This window comes from Tyto alba, unplaced genomic scaffold (genome assembly GCF_018691265.1).
Source record: "Tyto alba isolate M040663 unplaced genomic scaffold, T.alba_DEE_v4.0 Super-Scaffold_23, whole genome shotgun sequence".
Classification (NCBI taxonomy): domain Eukaryota; kingdom Metazoa; phylum Chordata; class Aves; order Strigiformes; family Tytonidae; genus Tyto; species Tyto alba.
The window spans coordinates 28291225-28313009 of record NW_024881297.1 but is presented as its reverse complement, the minus strand read 5'-3'; the positions used below and the strand labels follow the sequence as shown (position 1 = coordinate 28313009).

Genomic DNA, 21785 nt, shown 5'->3' with positions numbered 1-21785 from the left:
TTCCCCCTTCCCCGGGCTGAGCCCCCCCCCGCCCTATCCCAAAACTGCTTCCAAAAAAAAAAAAAAAGTCACTTCATTATTTTTTTTTTTTTGCATTTAAAATGGGGGGGGGGGGGCGGGGGGGGCCCTCCTCACCAGCAGCCCCCCCCACGGGGGAGCAGGACCCCGGGGGGTGGGGTCCCGAAGGTGCTTTGCCTGCGCCCCACCCCCCTCACCCCCCCCCCCAGCAGGCGGCACTTCAATTTGGCACATGGAGGGGGCTGGGGGGGAACCCCTAAACCCCCTCCCCCAGCCCTTCCCCGGGGGGGGCCCAGCGACCTTCTTTGGCACATGGAGGATTTCACCAAAGCGGGGGGGGGGGGGGGGGGTCTGCACCCTGAAACACCCCCCCTCCACAAACACCCCAGTGTGGGGCTGGGAAATGCCCCCCCCAACCCACCACCCTGGAGGGGGGGGGGGGGGGGGCACAGTGGGGCGCACTCCCCCACTCCAGCCACCTCCCTTGTGTCCATTTCTCCCTTTTCTCTCTTTTTTTTTTTTTTTTTTTTTAAATATATGGATTTGGGGGTTTTTCCTTTTTTTTGCCAGCACGGGGAGGGGGGGTGGGGGGCACCAGCCTCAGTGGGGGGGCGGCCAACCCCAAGGCCCCCCCCTAACTCCCTCCGGGGCCAGCGTTGAGGAAGTAGGTGGTCATCTCCCCCTTGCCCTTGACCTTGACCAGCCCCCGGCACTCCAGCGCATAGCCCTTGGCTGCCAGCACCTGGTACAGGTCCGTTGTCACCTGGGGGAGGGGGACAGGGGGTGAGGGGGGGGCCCTGGAGGGTGGGGGTGTGTGTGTCCCCCTTCCCCGCCCTGGCTGACCTGGATGCGGTCGGGGACGCCGGTGCTGTCCATGCGGCTGGAGACGTTGACGGTGTTGCCCCAAATGTCGTACTGCGGCTTGCGTGCCCCGATCACCCCCGCCACCACCGGCCCCATGTTCAGGCCTGGGGGCGGGGGGGCCAGAGTGTCACATCCCCCCCCCACACACACACACACCCCCTGCTACGGGGGAAAAGGGGGAGCAAAGGGGGAGGGGGTGGGAAAAGGTTTGGGTGTGCAAAGAGGGGGGCGAGGGCCGGGGTGTGCAGAGTTTGCAGGTGCAAAGGGGAGGGGGGAGTGTGCAAATGGGTGTGGAAAGGGGCAGGGGTGTGCGAAGGTGTGTGGAAAGGAAAAGGAGTATGCAAACGGGTGTGTGTGCGAATGGGTGTGCAAAGGGAGGGGAGTGTGCAGATGAGTGTGGAAAGGGAGGGGCAAGGGCTGGGATGTGCAAAGGGGGGGAGTGTGCAAAGGGGTGTGTGAGAGGTGGGGTGTGCAAAGGGAAGGGAGTGTGCAAATGGGTGTGCAAAGGGGAAGGGGTGGGCAACATCATCGTGTGCAAAGGGGGGAGGTGTGAAGGCCGCATGTGTGAAAGCAAGGGGTGTGCAAGGGTTTGCACAGGCAAAGGGGTGGGCAAGGGCTGTGTGTGCAAAGGGGAAGGGTTGTGCAAAGAGGGGGGGTGTGCAAATGGGTGTGGAAAGGGGTGGGCGAGGGCCTCGTGTGCAAAGGGGAAAGGGTGTGCAACATCAGCATGTGTGAAGGGGCATGTGAAGGCTGTGTGTGCGAAAACGGAAGGGGTGTGCAAGAGTTTGCACAGGCAAAGGGGGTGCACGTGCGAAGAGGTGTGTGAGGGCTAAAGGGGCATGCGACATCGGTACGTGCAGAGGGGTGTGCGAGGGCTGCGTGTGCAAACAGGGGCGGGTGTGCAAGGGTTTGCTCGTAGGCAACGGTTGGTCGGTGAAGGCCACGCGCGCAAAAGGGGCAGAGGCGTGCGAGGCTCTGCCTGCGCGGGGGGGCGCCGGGTGTGCAAAGCCGAGGGGATGTGCAAAGCCGAGGGGGTGTGCAAAGCCGAGGGGGTGTGCAAAGCCGAGGGGGTGTGCAAAGCTCCCGCGTGCAAGGCCCAGGCGCCAGCGCCACGGGTGCTGCAGGGCCGAGGCGTGCAAGAGCCAGCGAGATGCAAAGCCTGGGCCGTGCAAAAGGGGCGTGCAAAAGGGGCGTGCAAAAGGGGAAGGGGCGCTCACCGATCTTCATCTGGAAGTTGTTGAAGGAGTGCTCGTTGATGTACTTCATCTGCTCCATGAGGTGCATGGCGTAGTCGGCCAGCGCCGCGATGTGGCTCCGGCCCTCCCGGTCGTAGGTGGAGGCGTTGAGGCCCGAGGCCGCCATGTAGGTGCTGCCGATGGTTTTGATCTTCTCCAGCTGACGGTATTTCTGCTCGCTGATGATCTGGGATGGGGAGGCAGCGTCACCCCCCACCCCGGTGTTCCAGGGCCCCGTGCACCCCCTCTTCCTGCACCCCGTCCTCATGCACGCTGCTCCACGCCCTCCCCAGCACCCCGTGCACCCCATCCCCATGCACCCCATCCCATGGCTCCACACATGCTGCTCCCCAGCACCCCGTGCATCCCATCTTCTTGCCCCCCATCCCTGTGCGCCCCACGCACGCTGCTCCACAACCTCTCTGGCACCCCACGCACCCCATCTCCTGCACCCTGTCTCCATGCACCCCATCCCACGGCTCCATGCACGCTTCCCCACAGCTGCTACAGCCACCCCGTGCACCCCATCCCCACACATGGTGCTCTGCAGCCTCTCAAGCCCCCGCCATGCACCCCATTCCCTGCACCCCATCCCCACACATGGTGCTCTGCAGCCTCTCCAGCCCCCCCGTGCACCCCATCCCTTGCACCCCATCCCCACGCATGGTGCTCTGCAGCCTCTCCAGCCCCCCTGTGCACCCCATCCCTTGCACCCCATCCCCACGCATGGTGCTCTGCAGCCTCTCCAGCCCCCCTGTGCACCCCATCCCTTGCACCCCATCCCCACGCACGGTGCTCTGCAGCCTCTCCAGCCCCCCCGTGCACCCCATCCCTTGCACCCCATCCTCACACGCGCTGCTCCACGCCCTCTCCGGCCCCCCCGTATCCCACATCTTCTTGCACCCCCTCCCCGCACACCCCACACATGCTGCTCCGCGCCCTCTCCAGCACCCCAAACCCCAGCCCCACGATCCCCCACACCCCACATCGCCCCCCACTCCACCCTCCGGCACCTCGTCGAAGTCGGCGATGATCTCGTTGAGCAGCCGCAGGCACTCGACGCCCTCGTTGTTGGCCTCCAGCTCGACGTAGAACTCGGAGAAGTTGCTGATGGAGGCGAACATGACGGCCACGCACTCGCAGGACTGGTAGTAGAGCTCGTCGTTGCGACGCTCCCGCGCCAAAAAATGCGCCGCCACGTCCTTGGGCAGGATGTTGTGCAGCAGCCGCCGGTTGTACGCCTGCAGCTCCTCCATCTCCTCCTTCTCGCCCGTCGCCTGCGGTGCGCAGCGCCATGCGGGAGCCGCGCCGGGGCCCCGAGTCCATCCCAGTTGTGGGTTGGGGGGGGGGGGTGCGGGGAAGGGGGTCAGTCCTGGCCCCCCCCCCAATTTGAATCCCCCTCCCTCCCCGCCCTTGGTCCTACCTGCAGCTTCCAGAGGAAGTCGAGGCGGGCGGTGGACTCGACCTGCTGCGCGTGCAGGTACAGCGCCAGCGCGAAGACGGCCAGGATGACGGGGGTGACGTACCGCAGGGCCACCTTCCCCTCCGCCGGGCTGCGGGCACCCCCCCCACCCCCGCCCGCTGAGACCGCACGCCAGATGAGTTCACGCCCACCCCAGGGACCCCAAACCTGCACCCACACCCCAAGAGGCACCCGCCCCTGGGGACGCCAAAGATGCACCTGCTCCAGGGACCCCAAACCTGCACCCAGACTCCAAAGATGCACCCCCTTCCAGGGACCCCAAACATGCACCCACCCCCCAAAGAGGCACCCACCCCAGGGACCCCAAATGTGAACCCAGACCCCAAGATGCACCCACTCCGGGGACCCCGAAGATGCACCCAGACCCCAAAGATACACCACCCTGGGGACCTCAAAGATGCACCCAAACTCAGATACACCCACTCCAGGGACCCCAAACCTGCACCCAGACCCCACGAAGCACCCGCCCTGGGGACCCCAAAGATGCACCCAGACTTCAAAGATGCACCCACCCCAGGGACCCCAAAGATGCACCCACACCCCAAGATGCATCCACTCTGGAGACCCCAAAGATGCACCCAGACTCAGATGCACCCACTCCAGGGACCCCAAACCTGCACCCAAACCCCAAGATGCACCCACCCTGGGGACCCCAAATGTGCACCCACACCCCAAAGATGCCCCCACCCCAGGGACCCCCTAAGATTCACCTAATCCAGGGTCCTCAAACCTGTGCCCTACCCCCCAAGATGCACCCACCCTGGGGACCCCAAGGCTGCCCCCTCCCCATAAAACACACCCAGCCCAAGGTCCCCCTAAGTTGCACCCAATCCCCAAAGCTGCACCCACCCTCACAGCACAGACCCCCCAAGGGACTCTCCTGCTGCTGCCCAACCTCACCCCCCTATTCCCAGTTCCCCCCCCTATTCCCAGTTCCCCCCGCTCACCATTCACCCTGGGTCACATTAAAGAAAGGCCTGGGGGGGGGGGGGACAGAGAAGAGCCGGGGGTTAGCAGGGTGAGGACCCAGCTCCGAGGGTGGGGATCCCCAAGGTGGGTGGGGACCCCCGAGGTGGGGGCGGGGCGGGGTGGGGGGGGACACGGGACAGGACACCGGGCACTCACAGGGCGTTGGCCACCACCAGCAGGTCTGCGTTGTCGAAGAGGGTGGCCTGGGGCCCCTCCACCAGCACCAGGTAGGTGGCCTCGATGGCCACCATGAGCAGCAGCTTGCCGGTGCTGCTGATGTGCAGGAAGACGGAGCAGGCCAGCAGGCTCAGCACCACGCTGTAGTTGAAGTACTGCGGGAGAGATGCCACGGAGAGGCGGGTGGCGGGGGGGGGGCGGGTGGGAGATGCACCCGGTACCCCCAGGAGGGAACCCCAGGCGACACCCCGCACCCACGGGGACCTTGCACCCGTGGGGACGCCTTGCCAGCGCTCTGCACCCTCAGGGGCTCTGTGCCAGGTCCTGGGGAGGAACTCGCACCCATGGGGGTGCACGCCAGCACCCTGTATCTGCAGGGACCCTGTGCCAGCACCCTGTACTCTTAGGGACTCTGCACCCCGTACCCGCCAGGACCCCATGCCAGCACCCTTGGGGATGCAGTGCCTGCAGGGACCCTGTGCCAGCACCCCATACCCTCAGGGACCCTGTGCCAGCATCCTGTGTCAGTGCCCACGCAGGACCTTGCACCCACAGGGACCGATGCCAGCACCATGCATCTGTGGGGACCCCACTCCAGCACCCTGTATCTGCAAGGACCCTGTGCCAGCACCCCATGCTCTTAGGGACACTGCACCCTGTGCCCTCAGGGACCCCATGCCAGCACCCTTGGGGATGCAGTGCCTGCAGGGACCCTGTGCCAGCACCCTGTGTCCTCAGGGACCCTGCACCAGTGCCCATGCAGGACCTCACACGCACAAGGACCTATGCCAGCACCCTGAATCTGTGGGTACCCCATTCCAGCACCCTGGGGGACACTGCACCCATGGGGACCCCCTGCAAGCATCTTACATGCTCAGGGACCCTGTGCCAGCACCCAAGGAGGACCTTGCACCCGCAGGGATCCATACTGGCACCCATGTAGGCCCCCCGTCCCGGCACTCTGCAGCTGTGGGAGCCCTGCACCCGTGGGTGCCCCACAGCGTGGGTGCTCACCTCGGGGAAGTCACAGGCCAGCCCGTTGTGGTGACAGGGGCCCGCGGGGGTCCCCAGGGAGAAGTTGAGGACCCGGAGCTGACAGGGTCCCACAGCCTCCGGGGTGATGTTGAGCTCGCGGGCGGCGCAGTCCCGCAGGGCCACCCGGCTGCAGGTGAACTGGGGGGGGGGGGGGGGGGGGGCGCCGAGAGGGGTGAGCCGGTGCCCCACACCCCCTGCAGCACCCCACACCCCCCAACCCCATGTCCCTACCATGTTGACGACAGCAGCGATGAAGACGAGGAGGACGGTGAAAACCCCGATGACGGTGCTGTGGGCGCGGGACTGGACGATGTTCCGGGAGAGCCGCTGCAAAGCGGCGGGGAAGAGCTGGAGGGGGGGGGGGGGGAGGGAGGGAGGGCAGGGAAGAGGACCCCGTCATGCGTGGCTGAGCCCCCCCACACCCACCCACCCGTCAGCCTCGTACTCACGGTGACGCAGGAGTAGATGGCGCAAACAAAAAGGATGGCAGCAAGGAGGATGAAGATGCCAACGTAGACGCCGAGCATCAGCGGGGAGCTGAGGAGAGAGGCGGCCCTTAGTGCCGCAGGGGAAGGGGGGCAGCAGGGCAGGGTTTGGGGGGGCTGTGGCACTCACTGGGGGAACACCACGATCTGGAGGCAGCAGATGAAGCAGAAGACAAGGAGGGTGCAGGCCACGTAGCCGCCGAAACGGTCGTCCACCTTCTTGGAGTACTGTGGGGAGGAGAGGGGTGAGCTGGGCTGGGCGGAGGGGGACGGAGGGTACAGGATGGAGGGGGACGGAGGGGACCCCAAGGGATGAGGTGGAGAGGATGGAGGGGACCCCAAAGACTAGAGGGGACAAAAATGACCCACGGCTGGGATGGAGAAAGTAGGGGGTACCATGAAACCAGGACAGAGAAGACCCCAGGGGATGGAGGTGAGATGAGGGGGACAGTGGTGCTGATGAGGCTGGGACAGAGGGGACTTTGGGGGACAGAAGGGACCACAGGGACCCCCACCTTCTTCTCCAGCTCGGGCGTCTGGAAGGTGAGCAGGAACTTCTTGACGTGGTCCTTGCGGAGCTGGTCGATGCTGCGGGCGTCGATGGCCCGACTGAGGAACTCGTCCACCTCGTCCTCGGGGTTGAGGGCCTCCTGGGCGCCACGGCTGGGGGCAACAGGGGGTCAGGACCCGCCCCAGACCCCCAGCTCTGCCCCAGGGAGGGGCTGGCCATGACCCCCCCCCAGTTACCCTGGAATGGGGACACTTACTTGTCCTTGCTGGAGTCATCAATGCCCTGGGGAAGACCCAAGAAAGATGGGGGGTGTCAGGGACACTGGCATGGATGAGGGGGACCCCCTTGGATGGCAAGGACATGGGGCATCCCCCCAGGGTCACCAAGGCCACCGAGGATGGGGGACAGAGTCCCAAGGGTAACCAGGATGGGGGGGATCCCCAAGCCTGGCAAGGACAGGGGGTCCCCAAGGGTCTGCAAAGGGAGGAAGGAGGAGGGCGGGAGGGATGAGGATGGGGGACCCCTGAGGGTCCCCAAGGCCAGTGAGGACAGGGGGCAACCCCAAGGGCTGGTGAGGACAGGGGGTACACCTGGCGGTCCCCATGGGCTGCTGAAGGTAGGGGGGATCCCCAAGGGCTGCTGAGGATGGGGGGAGACCGGGGGGGGGAATCCCCGAGGCCGTGGGCTGCGGCAGGCAGGAGGAAGCAGGCGAAGGCTGCGGGCAGGGCTGGGGAAGCCCAACAGCAGCCACAGAAAGGCAGCGAGCAGCCGATAGCACCGCAGTGGGGGGCCCCCCCCCCGTGCCCGATGGCCCCACCCCCACCCCCCCGAGGCCGCTCACCATCTGCCGGAAGGCCTTGGAGTCCTTGGTGCGGGAGAAGGAGCGTTCGGGCACCCAGCGCGGCACCAGCCCCTCCGTCGAGTTGGCACGAGCCCGCTGCAGCTTGGCCAGGATGGCTTTCTCCTCCTTCTGCAAGGCGACACGGCTGTGAGAGGGTTCCCACCCCCAGCCCCGCGTGTCGTGTGTGTGTGTGTGTGTGTGTGCGTAGTGTCCCAAATGCTCCCCAACTCACGCGCTTCTGGCTACAGCCGACGATGAGGAAGGTCTCGATGTTGTGCTCCTTGAGGTAGGCATTGCGCTCGCCCCCGTGGCCCGGCTCCACCTCGTAGTCCCCGTTCAGGTACTGGAGCGTCGCCCAAGTGATGTGGATGCGCCTGGGGATGCCGGGAGGCGGGGGGGTGGGTGGGTTGGAAGGAAGGCGCTGAGCCCCCCCCTTGCCCTCCACCCCCCCACTCTGATCCCCATCCCGGTGTCCCCCCCAGCCCCGTCCTGGCTCACCCAGCTTTGCCGCCCGCTTCCATATGGTTGGCGAGGGTCACGTCGTTGGACCAGACGTCGAACTGCCACTTGCGGAGCCCCAGGACGCCGCAGTGCACCCGCCCGCTGTGGATGCCCACCCGCATGTTCACGTTCACCCCCGTCACCTCGCGCACCAGCCTGCGGATGGCACCGGCACCGCGTCAGCCCGGCGGGCCAGCACTGGGAGATGGGGTGGCACTGGGGAGGGGCACGACCCCCGCGCTCTGCCCCCACTCACGAGATGGCTTCGATCATGTCGACCCCCATCTCCACGCAGCAGTGAGCGTGGTCCCCACGTGCCTCTGGTAGCCCCGACACGCAGTAGTAGCAGTCCCCCAGGATCTTGATGCGCAGGCAGTGGTTCTCCTGGGAGGACAAGCAGGTCAGGGGGGGCTCTGTGACGCCCCCCCCAACCCCCCCTCCTCCCAGTCACCACCACTCACCGCCGCCAGCTTGTCGAAGCGAGCGAAGAGCTCGTTGAGTGTCATCACCAGCTCCTGGGCCGTGCACTGCGAGGCCAGGCTGGTGAAGCCCTCGATGTCCGCGAAGAGGATGCTGCCGGGAGGAAGAGTGTGGGCTGAGGAGGGACCGCACACCCTCCCCCCAACCTCACGGGCCCCCCAGCCCCGCGGTACCTGACGTTGTCGTGCTTCTGGATGTAGATCTTGTGGAACATCATGTCCTCCTTCTTGGTGTTGATGTCCTCCTTCATCTCCATGGCCACGTGCTGGGGCAGCACCGAGAGCAGCAGGCGCTCCTGCACCCCAGCGTCACCCCGTTAGCAGGGGGCCAGGGCCCTGACGGACCCCCCCAAGCCCGACGGGGACCCCCAGCCCACCTGCTGACGGTTCTCCCGCTGGAGGTGCAGGCGGGCCTGGATGTAGCCGCGGGTCTCCTGGAAGGCCTGACGCTGCGACACCTCGGCCGGGTAGTGGGTGCAGACCCCCACCACGTTGGTGCAGAGGAAGATCAGGGCGTTGGCGCTGAGCTACAGGGGGAGGTGGGCTCAGCACGGCCACCCAGGGACCCCCAACCCCACGGCAAGACCCAGCCAGATCTGCCACCCTCCTCTGCACCCCAAAACCCTGGTGCCTGGTGTTGTCAAGAGGAGCAGGGGGGCCTGCAGGAGGGGACATGGGGCAGGGAGACATGGGGAGCCAAGGCAGGGGGACATGGGGATGCAGGGACTTGGGGACACAGGGGACCAGGGTAAGGGGGGGATGTAGGGCACCTAGGGACATGGGAAATGAGGGCGGGGGGGCTGCAGGGACATGGGGGATCTGGAGACCCAGAGCAGGGGGACATGGGGCACCTGGAGCTGCAGCAAACCAGGACACGGGGGGATGCAGGAACCAGGGGACCCAGTACAGGGGGGACATGGGGACCTGGGGATGTAGGAAAGCAGGGCAGGGGGGAGATGAGGATGCAGGGACCCGGGACAGGGGGGACACAAGGACTTGGGACAGTGGGGGGGACACGGCCAAGCCCCACAGGCCCTCGGGAAGAGGAGGAAGCCGGGGGAGGGCCGGAAAGTGGAGATGGCTGCAGCGGGAACGCTGCGGTTTCCCCCCTCCCCGTCCCTGCCCCCCGGGACCGGGGCCAGGGCTATTTATAGTGCTCGGGCAGGCTGGGAGTGGGGGCCTCGCACCCACCCAGCGTCCCCCCTGGCTGGGGGCCACGACCCCACTGCTCCCACCCTGTGGGAGTTAACCCCACTCGGGGGGGCTTCCCCTCCTGTGACACCCCACACACACACACACACACAAGCCTCGCTGGCCTCAGCTCCCCCTCCAGCATCACGTTCCTCGCCCTGCGCCCCGTGGGGACAGCACGTGGCCCTGGCCCCGGCCAGGCAGGGCGAGGGTGACGGGTGGCCCCTTGCAAAGGAGGGGGGAGCACAGCGAGGCGCTGCCGGGGGCTGGGATCATGCAGCCCTAGAGACAAGGGGACCCCCCCCCCCACCATCCCGTGCCCCCCTTGTGCGTGGGGGAGTACCTGTCACCCCAGGGAGGGGGCAGGACAGGGGACACTGCCAGGGTCCCAGCCCCCCTGGGTGGCAGCCACCCCCCTGCCTTGGCCTTGCATCCCCCCTCGGGGGTTTCCGCCAGCCCCACAACGGGGGCTTTGTGGGTGCTCCCCCCACCCCCACCCCCAACCAGCACAGCCCACAATGGCAGGTTTGTGCACAGCCCCGCTGAGATGAGGGGCCCCCTCACCCCTCGTGAGGGGCCACGGCAGCGGGGCGACCCCCAGCCATGCTGCAGGCAGCACCCACAGGACCCTGGCGTGGGACACCTCCCCCCCAACCCCCAGGCAGCCGAGGGGCCCCTCCCGCATCCAGAATTTTCCATATACACAAGCATCAAGTGCAAAAAAGCCCCAATTTTTGCAGAGAGGGACTCAGGGAGCCGCCAATGGGGTTGGAGGGGGGGGGATGTCCCACCCTGGGGCCTCCCTCAAAAGACCCCTTGGGCGCAGCCCCTCCCCGTGTGTGTGTGTGTGTGTGTGTCCCCTCTCAGCCCTACCTGCTTCCAGAGGAAGGGGTCGGCAGCGTTGCGGTGCCAGGCGATGGCAAGGTGCAGGGCGGAGAGGAGGACGCCGGCCAGCACGGCCGCCCGCATCCGCACCGGCAGCAGCGTGTAGGTGATGTAGATGAAGAAGACGCTCCACCAGACGCCTTCGGCCGCGCTTCGGGGTGCGACGGCCACCGTCCCCAGCGCCTGCACCCCGGCCAGCAGCCCCAACACCACGTAGCTCACCACCCACATATAGTCCTGGGGGAAGGCGCTGCGGCTGCACAGCACCATCAAGAGCAAGAAAAGGGCCGTGGCGCTCGCCAACACGGCGGCTGCCGGCACGTGCGGGGTGCCGGGCAGGCAGTGGAAGAGCAGCATCACCCCACAAACCAGCACCAACACCCCCATCAGCACCGTCAGGCTGCTCTGGTTCATCTGGAAGAAGTAACGCTGGTAAAGCCGTTCCAGTTTGGCCGACTGGAAACGTTTGGAGCGGAAAACCTGGAGCAGCCGCCGCCAGCACTCGCCGGCCGACGGCCGCCCCCCGCGACCCCCGGGTCCCTTCGGCCCCTTGGTTTCGCCATCCTCCAAGCCCAGGTCCACCGATTTGAGCCCCAGGTCGCCCGCGGGTCCCTTCTTGCCGTAGTGGTCCTCCTGCCAGGTACAGCGCAGCCCCCGGGGGGGCCCCCCACCCCGCTCCATCTCAGGGTCCTGCAGGCAGCTCATGTAGCGGGGGCCGCAGAGGGCGGCGCGGGGGCGGGGGCCTTTCTTGCCGTTGCGCTCCCCCCATGCCGTTTTCCGCTCGTCCACCTTGGGCACCAGGATGCCGCTGAACCACGACATGCTGGGGGGGCGGGACACACACCAGGAAGGGGGGGGGTGGGGGGGTGGTCAGCACTTGGGTCCCCCCACCCCAACACCCCCCCAAAGGGGGACCCTGGTGCCCATGAGGGTGCGGGGCAGCATTTCTCCCACCGACCAGGGACAGGGCCCTGATGTCCCACCCACCCCGGGGGGACGCAGGACCCCCACCCCCCCACACTCCCAGTTCTCCCACCAGCCCCGTGGCCCCTGCGGGAAAGGCTGGTGCTGGGTGCCCAGTGCCGGCGTCCCGGTGCTTGGCCCTACCAAGGCCTCCCCGGTGCAGTGACCTGCGGCAAAGCTGGAACCGGCCCCGGGGTGTCCCGGCCCTGTTTGTCTTGAACGGCAGCCAACGGGTTTGTACCGGGCACCGCGGCCCCGGGGCAACGGGAACCAACCGGGACGTGGCAGCCGGTCCCAGCCCCGAGCGAGCCGGCGGTGGGGAACGGCCACCGGGGAAGGGCCGGCCCCGGTGGCGGTGGCCGCCTCCCTGCCAGCCTGCCCCAGCCCCGGGGAGCCCCGGCCCGTTCGCCCCGCCGCCGCCAGCGCCCTCCCCGCCGCCGCCCCGGGGCACCGGGCAGCCTCCGGGGGCCGCGCCGCTCCCTCCCAGCCCGGTGTCGCCCCCCCGCTTCCTCCCCGCCGCTCCGGTCCCCGGTGTGTGTGTCCCCCCCCCCTCCGCCCGCCTCCCGCCCGCTCGGCCCCGCTCACCTCCGCCTCCGGCGCCGCCGCCCCGGTACGGTCCCGCCGCCGCCGCCCCGCTCCTACACGGCGGCCGCGCTGCACCCCCGCCGCCCCATCCCGCGCCCAGGCCGGGCCCCCGGTGGCGGTGGCGGCCCCGGTCCCGGTCCCGGTCCCGGCCGCAGCACCCGGCCCGCCCCGGCCGGTACCCGCCCCCCCCCCCCCCCTCCCCTCCCCTCCCGGATCCGCTCCCGGGCGCTCCCGGCCGGCGGCCTTAAAGGCGCAGCGGCGGCGGCCCGGTACGGCCCCGGTACGGCCCCGGTGCGGCGGGGGAGGCGCGGGCGGCGCGCGGGGGCGGCGGGAGCGCGCGCGGGCACGGGCGGCCCGGCACCCCCGGGGCTGCGCGCACACACACACACACACACGCGCGCACCGCCGCGCTGCACCGACATGGCGGGGACAACGGGGACACGGGCGGCCGGACCCCCCCTCCCCCCCCACGCACAACCCCCCCCCCCCCCCCCGAACACGCACACCCCACCCGCCCTTCGAGTGTGTCCCTTGCACACACACACACATACGCACACACTCCTTGCACACCCACCCTGCACACACACACCCACGCCCCCCTTGCACACGCGCGCACACACACGCGCACCCCCTTTTGCACACGCGCGCAGCCCTGTTGCACGCACGCACACACACACCCCTTTGCGCGTGGGTGCACGCGCGCGCCTGGACCCCCCCTGCTCACACCCCCACGCACCCTTGCACGCTCACATGCGCACGCACGCGTTGCACACATCCTTGCCCACATCCACGCCCGTTCGGCACGCGTGGGTACACACACACCTTTTGCACACACACCCCCCTTGCACGCACACACGTGTGCACACCCCCACTTGCACGTACCCCCCCCCCTTTTTGCACGCACACCCCCACCAGCACCCCCCGCCCGGATGGACACAGGGCACCCCTTCACTGAACTCCCCGTCTGCCCCTCCCCACGCCCGTACCCCACGAGTGTGCGTGGGTCAGGCCCTGGCGGCCCCCCCCGCAGCGGTGGCGCCGGGCCCCGCTCCCCCCCCCCCCGCAGCAGCTCTGGGCCGCGGAGAGCGCAGATTAATCATTAATTAGCAGCCGCCGCCGGGCCCGTGTCCCTGCGGCCCCACGCGGAAGTTCCGCCGCGCGGAGCGGGGGGAGGCACCTCGGGGGGACACCCCGGGGGGGTCCCCGCACACCCTCGCTGGGTGCCGGCACCCGCCGCCGCGGGGAAGGGCACTGAAGCGCTGCCTGCGCTCGCCCTGCGCCGGGCCGGATCCTGCCCGTGCTGGGGATCCCTGGGACTGGTCCTGGACCTGCTGGGTATCCCTGGGCCCGATCCTGCCAGTGCTGGGGATCCACTGGATGGATCCTGCCCATGCTGGGGATCCCTGGGACTGGTCCTGAACCAGCTGGAGATCCCTGGGACTGGTCCTGAACTTGCTGGGGATCCCTGGATGGAAATTGCCAGTAATGGGGATCCCTGGGATGGATCCTGCCCGTGCTGGGGATCCCTGGGACTGGTCCTGAACCTGCTGGAGATCCCTGGGACTGGTCCTGAACTTTCTGGAGATCCCTGGATGGAATCTGCCAGTAATGGGGATCCCTGGGATGGATCCTGCCTGTGCTGGGGATCCCTGGGACTGGTCCTGAACCTGCTGGGCATCCCTGGGCCCGATCCTGCCAGTGCTGGGGATCCACTGGATGGATCCTGCCTGTGTTGGGGATCCCTGGGACTGGTCCTGAACCTGCTGGGGATCCCTGGGATGGATCCTGCCTGTGCTGGGGATCCCTGGGACTGGTCCTGAACCTGCTGGGGATCCCTGGGCCCGATCCTGCCCGTGCTGGCAGTCCCTGGGATGGGTCCTGGCTCTGCTGGGGCTCCCCGGGCCCGATCCTGCACTCCCCGCCGCCCACCCCCGGGGCCGCCGCAGCCCCCGCCCATCGCTCCGGCCGGTCGGAGCGCGGATGCTGCAGCACCGCGGCGCCGGGCCGGATCCGGCCGCCCCCGTGGGCTCGTCGGGGACACGGGGCGTAGGGCGGGTGGGCGATGCGGCCCTCACAGCCCCCCCGCGGCTCGGCCTGCCCCACGCGGGGATATATGTTGGCTGTTACCCACCGAGGGGCGGGGGGGGGGGGCACGGCGGCCTCGGGACCCGTGCCCGTGAGATGCGGGCGGCGAGGCTCGGGGCTCCTGCAGCACCGCACACGCGTGGGCGCGGCGGCGGCAGCCCCAGGGCTCCTCTTTCCCGGTGCCGCCCGGACGGTCCCCGCAGCACCGCGGGTTGCGGGGAGGGTCTATCCCCGGTGCCCCCCGGGGGCTGCCCAGCTGCGGGGGCGCGGGCCGGACGCCACGGGGATGGGCGCGGGGGCGGGCAGGCGGGGGCGGGGACGGCCGGGACGCCCCGGCGGCCCCGTGTGATGCGGAGCGCGGCAGTGGCGGCGGCGGCGGCGCGGCCCTTCCCGGCGGAGAGCCGCGGTCCGGTGCGGGGCGGCCCCGCCGGGATCCCGGGGGGTTCCGGTAGGTGCCGCCGGGCATGTCCGCCCCGGCGCAGCCCGCCGCTCCCGGCTCCTTCCAGGTGAGCGGAACGGCCGCCCCCCCCCCCCCCAGCCACCGCGGGCCCGGTGCGGCCCGGTTCTGTTCTGCCCGCAGTTCGGGGAGGGCCGCCGGTGGCAGCGCAGCGGCGGGGCCGAGTCGGCCGGTGCCTCCCGGTGCTCACCGGCCGCCCCCGCCGCTCCCGCCCGCAGAGCCCCCGGAGGCTCCCGAAGCGCAAGAGCCGCTTCAAGCGCTCGGACGGCAGCACCTCGTCCGACACCACCTCCAGCATCCTCCGCAGGCAGGTGAGCGGGCCGGTACCGGCACCGGCACCGGCACCGGGGCGGGGCAGCCCCGTTCAGATCCGGCCCCCCCTCTCCCCCGCGCCGCGGTTCGCTCCCGGGGGCGGCGGAGCTGCGGCTCCGCATTAAGGCACCGACCGGGAGGCAGAGACCGAGCTCTCCCGGCCCAACCCCCCGCACCGGGGAAAACCGGGAGGCCACCCCCGCCCCGCCGCTCCCCCGGGACCGGGGCTGGGCGCCGGCACCGGTGGCATCGCAACAGCCGCTCCCCGCGGCTAAAAATAGCGAGTGCTGCGTCAGGGCCGGGCCGGCCGCCGGGCACCGGCACTGCGGCGCGGGGGGGGCGGGGTGGTGGTGGACGGCCTCGGGGAAACTGAGGCAGCGGGAGGGGAACGGGGCGGGGGGGGGGGGGGAGGGGATCCGCTGTGCCGCCCCGCCCGATCCATCAACCGGCACCGGGCCGCCTCCCCGCGCTGCCCGGGAGTGGCACGGAACCCCCCCCACCCCCGCCTGCTCCGGTTCACCCCGGCCCGAGCGGCGCCCCCCGCCCCGGCCGTCGACGGGGGACCGGGTCCCGGGCCGGCCCCGGGGAGGGCGGGGGGTCCCGGTAAGGGCGGCCCCGGGTGCCGCGGAGAGGCCCGAGCATCCCGTTTCCCTCCCAGGGTAGCACCTGCCCCCCCGGGATCCCCCGGGACCCCCCGCCGCGGCCTCGTACCCGGCGCTGCCCCTTCAGCACCTCGGAGAGGGCCCGGCCCGGCCCTGCCGCGCTGCCCGGTACCGGGGCCGGTGCCCGGTGCTCGGGGGCCGGTGCCCGGTGCTCGGTGCCCGGTACCGCTGTTCGCGGCCGGTCCCGCCTCTGCCTGGACCCCCCCGACCCGCCGAGCGCTGCCCCGCTGCCCTCGGGCCGGTCCCACCGGTGCCCGTCCCGCTGAGCGGTAACGGGGCGGGCCGGGCCGGTCCCCCGGGGCCCGTCGCTGCCCCCCTCCTCGGGGGCGGGGGGGGCGCGGCGGGGGGGCGGGAGCGGCTCCGGCCCCGCCGCAGGGCTCGCCCTGCAGACGGGGCTGCTACCGACTCGGGGCAGGACGGGGGCCGCCACACCGGAGCATGGAGGTACCCACGGGGACCCCCCCGCCGCCACCCCGGGACCCCCGGCCGCGGGTTGAGGGGGACAGCACAGCCCCCTCCGCCGCCTCCGCGGGACCGCCCCCCCCGCCCAGCGCCGGGAGCTGCTTTCTTTGCAAACTAACCCCCCCCACACGTACTCCCCCGGGAGCTGCCCCGGGGCCCCGTCCCGGTGCCGCACACCGGGGCCGCTCGGGACCCCCGGCTGCCAGTGCATCCCCCCCCGGGGATCCCACCGGAGAGGGGCCGGAGCCCCCCGGCCAACCCCAGGAAGGGGGAACCGCGACCCCCAACTCCCCCCCCCCCTCCTTCCCCAGGCTGAGCCGGCGGGGGCGGCTCCGTGAGCCCCGGGGGGGCGGTGGGAGGCGGGGGCGGGGAGGGGCGGGGAGGGGCGGTGGCGGCGCGGCGGAGCGGGCAGGGCCAGCCGGAGCCCGAGCCGCAGCCGGAACCGGAGCCGGTGCCGGAACCGGGCGGGGGGGGGGCGCGGGCGGCTCGGCTCGCCCCGTCTATGTCGTTTTCTGACTCCAGCGCTACCTTCCTGCTCAACGAGGTACCGGCCCCGGTACCGGGGGCGGGGAGGGAAGGGGGGGGGGGGGGGCATGCCCGGGGGGCTACGGTCTGGGGTTGAGGTGAGCTGCGCCACGGGGGGCGCGGTGATTGCGCCCCGGGGCTGTGCCCGGTGAGGGGGGGGGGGTTGGCTGTGCCCAGTGCGGGGGTTCGTGCCCGGTGCGGGGGGGCTGTGCGCCCCCCCCGGCCCTTTGTTCATCGCCGCCGCCGCTGGTCTCGCCCCCCCACCCCAGCGGGTGCCGCCAGGACCGGGATGAGGTGGGGGGCGACACCCCAACGGCCGGGGACCCCGCGGGGGCCGAGGCTGTGGGCCGGGGGCTTCATGGGGGGGGTCGTGTTGGGCAGTGGGGCGCTGGAGATGCTGTACTGGGGGGCTGTGCTGGGGATGCTGGGGGGGAAGATGCTCGAGGGGGGGGTGGTGACGATGCTGGGGGGACCGTGCTGGGGAGGCCATGTTGGGGGGGGCCATGCTGGGAAACCATATTGCCTGCGTTGGGGTGGGGGGGCTCAGGCCTCCCCCCGATGTGAGCAAGGTGGGATATGTGGGGGGTGGGGGGGCCGGTGCTGGGCAGAGGTGCTGAGCTCTGCTCGGCAGGACCTGGGGGCCTTGGGGAGGGGGGGGGGGGGCTGTGGGGGTGCTCAGCCACATCCAGGGACCTATAAATATTTCACCGCAGCTTCTGCGCCTGTTCCGGGCGCAGCAGGCGGCTGGTAATTACTGGCGGGGTGGGGGGAGCTGGCGGGGGGCTGCGCCAAGCACCCGGTGGTCACCCTGGGGTGGAGGGTGGCTGCAGCAGGGCCTCATCCCCGGAGGGACGGGGACCCCTGCTCTGGGGCTGCAGGGGGTCTCCCCCCGTGGATCCCCCCAGGCCGCAGGGGCTGCACCCCAGGGCAGCCATGCTGGGTGATGCTGCTTGTGTTCGCCTGGCTTGATGCTACCATAGCCCGCCCCCCTCCAAAAGCCAGAAGGGGCTGTGGGTCACCAGGGTCCCCTCAGGGTGAGGTCCCTCTTTACGGGGGGGGGTGTCCCTGCAGCCCCCTGGCACTCAGCCCTGTCCCCCCAGGGCTCGGCGGACTCCTACACCAGCCGCCCGTCCCTGGACTCCGACGTGTCCCTGGACGAGGACCGTGAGGGTGCCCGGCGCGAGGTGGAGAGCCAGGCCCAGCAGCAGCTCGAGAGGGCCAAGGTACCGGGGGAGGGTGACAAACACCCAATGCACAGCTCCGGGGTGGGGGGGGCGCTGGCAGGGCCCAGGGGTGCTGATTCCCGCCCCCCTCCCCAGCACAAGCCGGTCGCCTTCGCCGTGCGCACCAATGTCAGCTACTGCGGGGCGCTGGATGAGGAGTGCCCGGTCCAGGGAGCCGCCATCAACTTTGAAGCCAAAGATTTCCTGCACATCAAAGAGGTGAGTTGGGGTGCTGGAGGACGGGGGGGGGGGGGGGCGGTCAGGGTTCCCCCCCCTCGGCCTCACCCCTGCCCTGGCCTCACCCAGAAATATAGCAATGACTGGTGGATTGGGCGCCTAGTGAAGGAGGGGGGGGACATCGCCTTCATCCCCAGCCCCCAGCGCCTGGAAGCCATGAGGCTGAAGCAGGAGCAGAAAGCCAGGTAGGGACCGGACACCCCCCCAACCCCCCCGGGCCCCCCAACACTCACTCACCCCCTCTTCTTCCCCAGGAGAGCTGGCAATGCCTCGGGCCTCGGCGACAGCGGGAACCGGCGATCGCCTCCCCCCTCCTTAGGTAAGGGCAGGTCCTGGCCCAGGGAGATCCAGGGATGGGTCCTGGGGGGGTCCTCCCTTTGCTGTCACCAATGTCTGTCTCCTCTCCTCTCCCCAAGCCAAGCAGAAGCAGAAGCAGGTGAGTCCTGGGGACAGGGCTGTGCCTTGGGCAGGGGGAGATGGGGAGGGGGCTGCAGGCACGGCTGGGTGCAGCTGCTTCTGGGGTGGAGCAGGTGGGGGCAAAGGGGGGGTCTCTGCCCCCACTTATGGGACTGGGGGTCTCCAGGATCCTGGGGGTCTCTGGAATAGGCTCGCTGATACCTTCCTCCCTGGGGGTGGGAGCGCAGGGCGCTGACGTGTCCCCATGTGTGTGTCCCTGTCCTGTCCCCCCCCCCGCAGACACAGCACATCCCACCCTACGATGTGGTCCCCTCCATGCGGCCCGTGGTGCTGGTGGGGCCCTCGCTGAAAGGATACGAGGTACCGGGGTGGGGGGGGGCTGCGGGGTGGAGGGGCGAGTGGGGGGGCCCTGCTGTGCCCCCCCAGGGCGGTGGCCTGTGCCCCTTGTCCCCTCCCGTGCCGGTGCCGGGCAGATGGCAGGGCCGAGGGCTGCTGGCAGGGTGCCGGGTGGCTGCCACCTCCCTGCCGGTGCCATCTGCCGCCGGCTCACCGTGGGCTCCACGGGCTGGCGGCCCCGCCGGCAGGTCACCGACATGATGCAGAAAGCCCTCTTCGACTTCCTCAAGCACAGATTTGATGGCAGGTGAGACACCCCCCCCCCCCCACGACCCTCCCCCTGGGGGTGGTGGTGGGGTACCCAGCTCCCCACAGCCCCCGGGGAGGGCGGGGGTACCCAAGTCCCCACTGCTGTCCCTCTGCCCCTCCCCAGGATCTCCATCACCCACATCACAGCTGACCTCTCCCTGGCCAAGCGCTCCATCCTCAACAACCTGGGCAAGCAGGCCATCCTGGAGCGTTCCACCGCCCGCTCCAGCATCGGTGAGGGGCTGGGCTCTCCCAGGGGTGCAGGGATCGCACACCCCCCACCCCCCCAAGGGGCCAGCCCCACTTCATATGCCCCCCCACCCCCTCCCTGTGTCCCTCCCCCAAAGCCGAAGTGCAGAGCGAGATCGAGCGCATCTTCGAGCTGGCCAAGTCCCTGCAGCTGGTGGTGCTGGATGCCGACACCATCAACCACCCGGCCCAACTGGCCAAGACCTCTCTGGCACCCATCATCGTCTACGTCAAGGTGTCCTCGCCCAAGGTGAGGGGTGACCGTTAGTTCGGGGGGGGTGGGGTGGGGTGTGTGCTCTGGCTGCCCCCCGCAGTGCTACCACCCTCCTCTCCCCTCCCCAGGTCCTGCAGCGGCTCATCAAGTCCCGGGGCAAGTCCCAGGTGAAGCACCTCAACGTGCAGATGATGGCAGCCGACAAGCTGGTGCAGTGTCCCCCGGTGAGCTGGCAGATCCTGCCCCCCGCCCCCCCCCAACCCTAGGGATACCCAGGAGGCTGGGTGGGGGTCCCACCAAACCACTCCTGACCCCTGTCGCCTGCCCCCCAGGAGCTTTTCGACGTGATCCTGGATGAGAACCAGCTGGAGGACGCCTGCGAGCACTTGGCTGAATACCTGGAGGTGTACTGGCGTGCCACGCACCACCCGCCGCATGCCCCCCACGCTGTGCCCTCGCCCACCGGCCTCCCTGGCCTGCAGGTACCCCCCAACCCCCTGTTCCCTGCTCCCCAGGGGCAGCCGGCACAGGGGTACAGGGGCCAAAAGTGTGGGACACACACACGCAGCCCCCCCTGCGCCGTCCCTGCAGCCGCGTCCCTGCCCACAGAGCCAGCAGCTGCTGGGGGAGCGGGGGGAGCACTCGCCGCTGGAGCACGACAGCCTGATGCCGTCGGACGAGGCGGGGGAGACCTCACCCCAACCTTGGGGGGCCGCGTCCCAGCGCAGCTCCCGGCACTTGGAGGAGGAAGAGGAGTACGCGGACCCCTACCCCGACCTCTACCAACCCCACCGGCACCACAACAGCGGGCTGCAGGGCCCTGGCGCGCCGGATCGCCAAACCGAGCGGAACCACGACAGGAACTGGCAGCGCAGCCGGCCCTGGGCCAAGGACAGCTATTAGGGGCAGGGAGATGGGGGGCAGGGGGTGGAGTGGGGGGATAGCACGGCTGGGAACCGGCCCCCCCACACCCCCCCTGCCTCAAAACTCCGGGCGCTCCCCCGCCTCGCCCCAGCCCCGCGCTGGGGGTGCTCAGACAATCTCCCTCTCTCGGGGGGAAAATCCTCCGCACCGGCAGCTTCCTCGCGCCCGGCCCCCGGGCACGTCTTCAGCCATAAGCACAGGGAGGGGGGGGGGGCTGGCACATCCAGGATGCCCTGGGACACCCCCCCACTCCCCCCCCCCCCCCCGGCTCTCGGGGACCTGGGGACAGCCACATGCCTTCTCCCTGCCTCAGTTTCCCCGCCTGGCCCCCCGCGTCGCCGGCTGTCTCATTCCCCGCACGGCAGCTGCCATAATCAGAGGGTGCCTTCCCCCTTGAAAGACCTGGGGGCCAGGTAATGGGGGGGGGGGGGGGAGACGACGATGGTTTTAGCAGTGTCCCCCGTCCCGAGGAAGAGGGGAAGGTGCCTGTTCCACCACTCCCCCCCCCCGCCCCTGCATGGAACCCCTGGGAGGAGGGGGCCGCACCAGTCGCTTTGCTCTGCACCGATCTCTCCCCGTCACCGCAGCCAAACCACTTCCCTCCACCCCCCCAACCCTGGGGATGGGGGACAGATGGGGGTGGCCAGACCCCAGACTAGAGATGGGGGGGGCTGGGGGGCTGCTCCATGCCTGCACTCGCTGCTCCATCCCCCCCACCACCACTTCCCCGCGTAGCCGTCACCGCACAGTCCTGTAAATACGGCGCCCACCGCCCTCAGCCGGGGAATGCCCAGTGGAGGGGCCCAGCCCTGGGCTGACCCCCCCCCCCCCAAACTCCCCCCCGGGGCCTTTCGCAGGGAGCCGGCCTGAGCCGGTGGGTTGGGGACGGGTGGGGGCTACAGATTTGTTATAATTTCTTTTGTAGAAAGCACTGATTTCCCTGTAACTGGTTTCAGAAACACAAGAGTGCTCGGAGGTGCTGGTGTCTGTTGTCTCTGGGATGGGGGGGGGGACACAGAGGGGACACGACGGCACGGGGAAAGGACCCCGTGCCGGTGGGTGCTGAGCACCCAAACGCTCTCCCAGCCCCTCGGGGAGTTGTGGAAAATGGCACCCAGGGCCTGGCAGCGCCGCAGAAAGGGAGAGGATGA

At 69.8% G+C, this 21785-nt stretch overlaps 2 protein-coding genes across 5 annotated transcripts; one reads left to right on the top strand and one right to left on the bottom strand.

Annotated features, from left to right (window-relative positions):
* Positions 1-95: 95 nt before the first annotated feature.
* ADCY6 (adenylate cyclase 6) lies at positions 96-12349 on the bottom strand. Of its 2 annotated transcripts, none has more exons than XM_042796992.1 (22): positions 12223-12349; positions 10663-11497; positions 8976-9125; positions 8773-8894; positions 8581-8692; positions 8376-8503; positions 8117-8275; positions 7851-7992; positions 7619-7747; positions 7034-7059; positions 6782-6929; positions 6397-6494; positions 6231-6318; positions 6013-6108; positions 5761-5919; positions 4726-4901; positions 4548-4577; positions 3541-3670; positions 3131-3394; positions 2100-2304; positions 862-986; positions 96-781 (listed from the first exon to the last, which is right to left on the bottom strand). In XM_042796992.1, exons 2-22 carry the CDS (start codon positions 11494-11496, stop codon positions 653-655), a joined length of 3450 nt encoding a protein of 1149 aa, XP_042652926.1. In that variant the 5' UTR covers position 11497; positions 12223-12349; the 3' UTR covers positions 96-652. The 2 variants fall into 2 exon arrangements, with proteins under 2 accessions (XP_042652926.1, XP_042652925.1); XM_042796991.1 differs by having other exon boundaries at positions 6013-6129; positions 12223-12348.
* A 2305-nt stretch (positions 12350-14654) lies between these two features.
* CACNB3 (calcium voltage-gated channel auxiliary subunit beta 3) lies at positions 14655-21609 on the top strand. Of its 3 annotated transcripts, none has more exons than XM_042796857.1 (14): positions 14655-14813; positions 14983-15075; positions 17826-17948; positions 18045-18167; positions 18255-18370; positions 18440-18504; positions 18602-18621; positions 18882-18962; positions 19187-19245; positions 19372-19481; positions 19595-19746; positions 19839-19934; positions 20043-20192; positions 20320-21609. In XM_042796857.1, exons 1-14 carry the CDS (start codon positions 14772-14774, stop codon positions 20611-20613), a joined length of 1524 nt encoding a protein of 507 aa, XP_042652791.1. In that variant the 5' UTR covers positions 14655-14771; the 3' UTR covers positions 20614-21609. The 3 variants fall into 3 exon arrangements, with proteins under 3 accessions (XP_042652791.1, XP_042652790.1, XP_042652792.1); XM_042796856.1 differs by having other exon boundaries at positions 20302-21609; XM_042796858.1 differs by lacking the exons at positions 14655-14813; positions 14983-15075 and adding an exon at positions 16592-16744.
* The last annotated feature ends 176 nt before the right edge of the window (positions 21610-21785 follow it).

Excerpts from the sequence above, each read along its gene's own strand:
- ADCY6 (XM_042796991.1), bottom strand. The coding sequence starts at position 11,496 with ATGTCGTGGTTCAGCGGCATCCTGGTGCCCAAGGTGGACGAGCGGAAA. Across the intron at positions 6,930-7,033 it reads GATGACTCCAGCAAGGACAA|CCGTGGCGCCCAGGAGGCCC; the intron begins GTAAGTGTCCCC and ends TGTTGCCCCCAG. Across the intron at positions 6,319-6,396 it reads CAGATCGTGGTGTTCCCCCA|CTCCCCGCTGATGCTCGGCG; the intron begins GTGAGTGCCACA and ends CTCTCTCCTCAG.
- CACNB3 (XM_042796856.1), top strand. The coding sequence starts at position 14,772 with ATGTCCGCCCCGGCGCAGCCCGCCGCTCCCGGCTCCTTCCAG. Across the intron at positions 18,371-18,439 it reads AAGCAGGAGCAGAAAGCCAG|GAGAGCTGGCAATGCCTCGG; the intron begins GTAGGGACCGGA and ends CTTCTTCCCCAG. Across the intron at positions 18,505-18,601 it reads ATCGCCTCCCCCCTCCTTAG|CCAAGCAGAAGCAGAAGCAG; the intron begins GTAAGGGCAGGT and ends CCTCTCCCCAAG.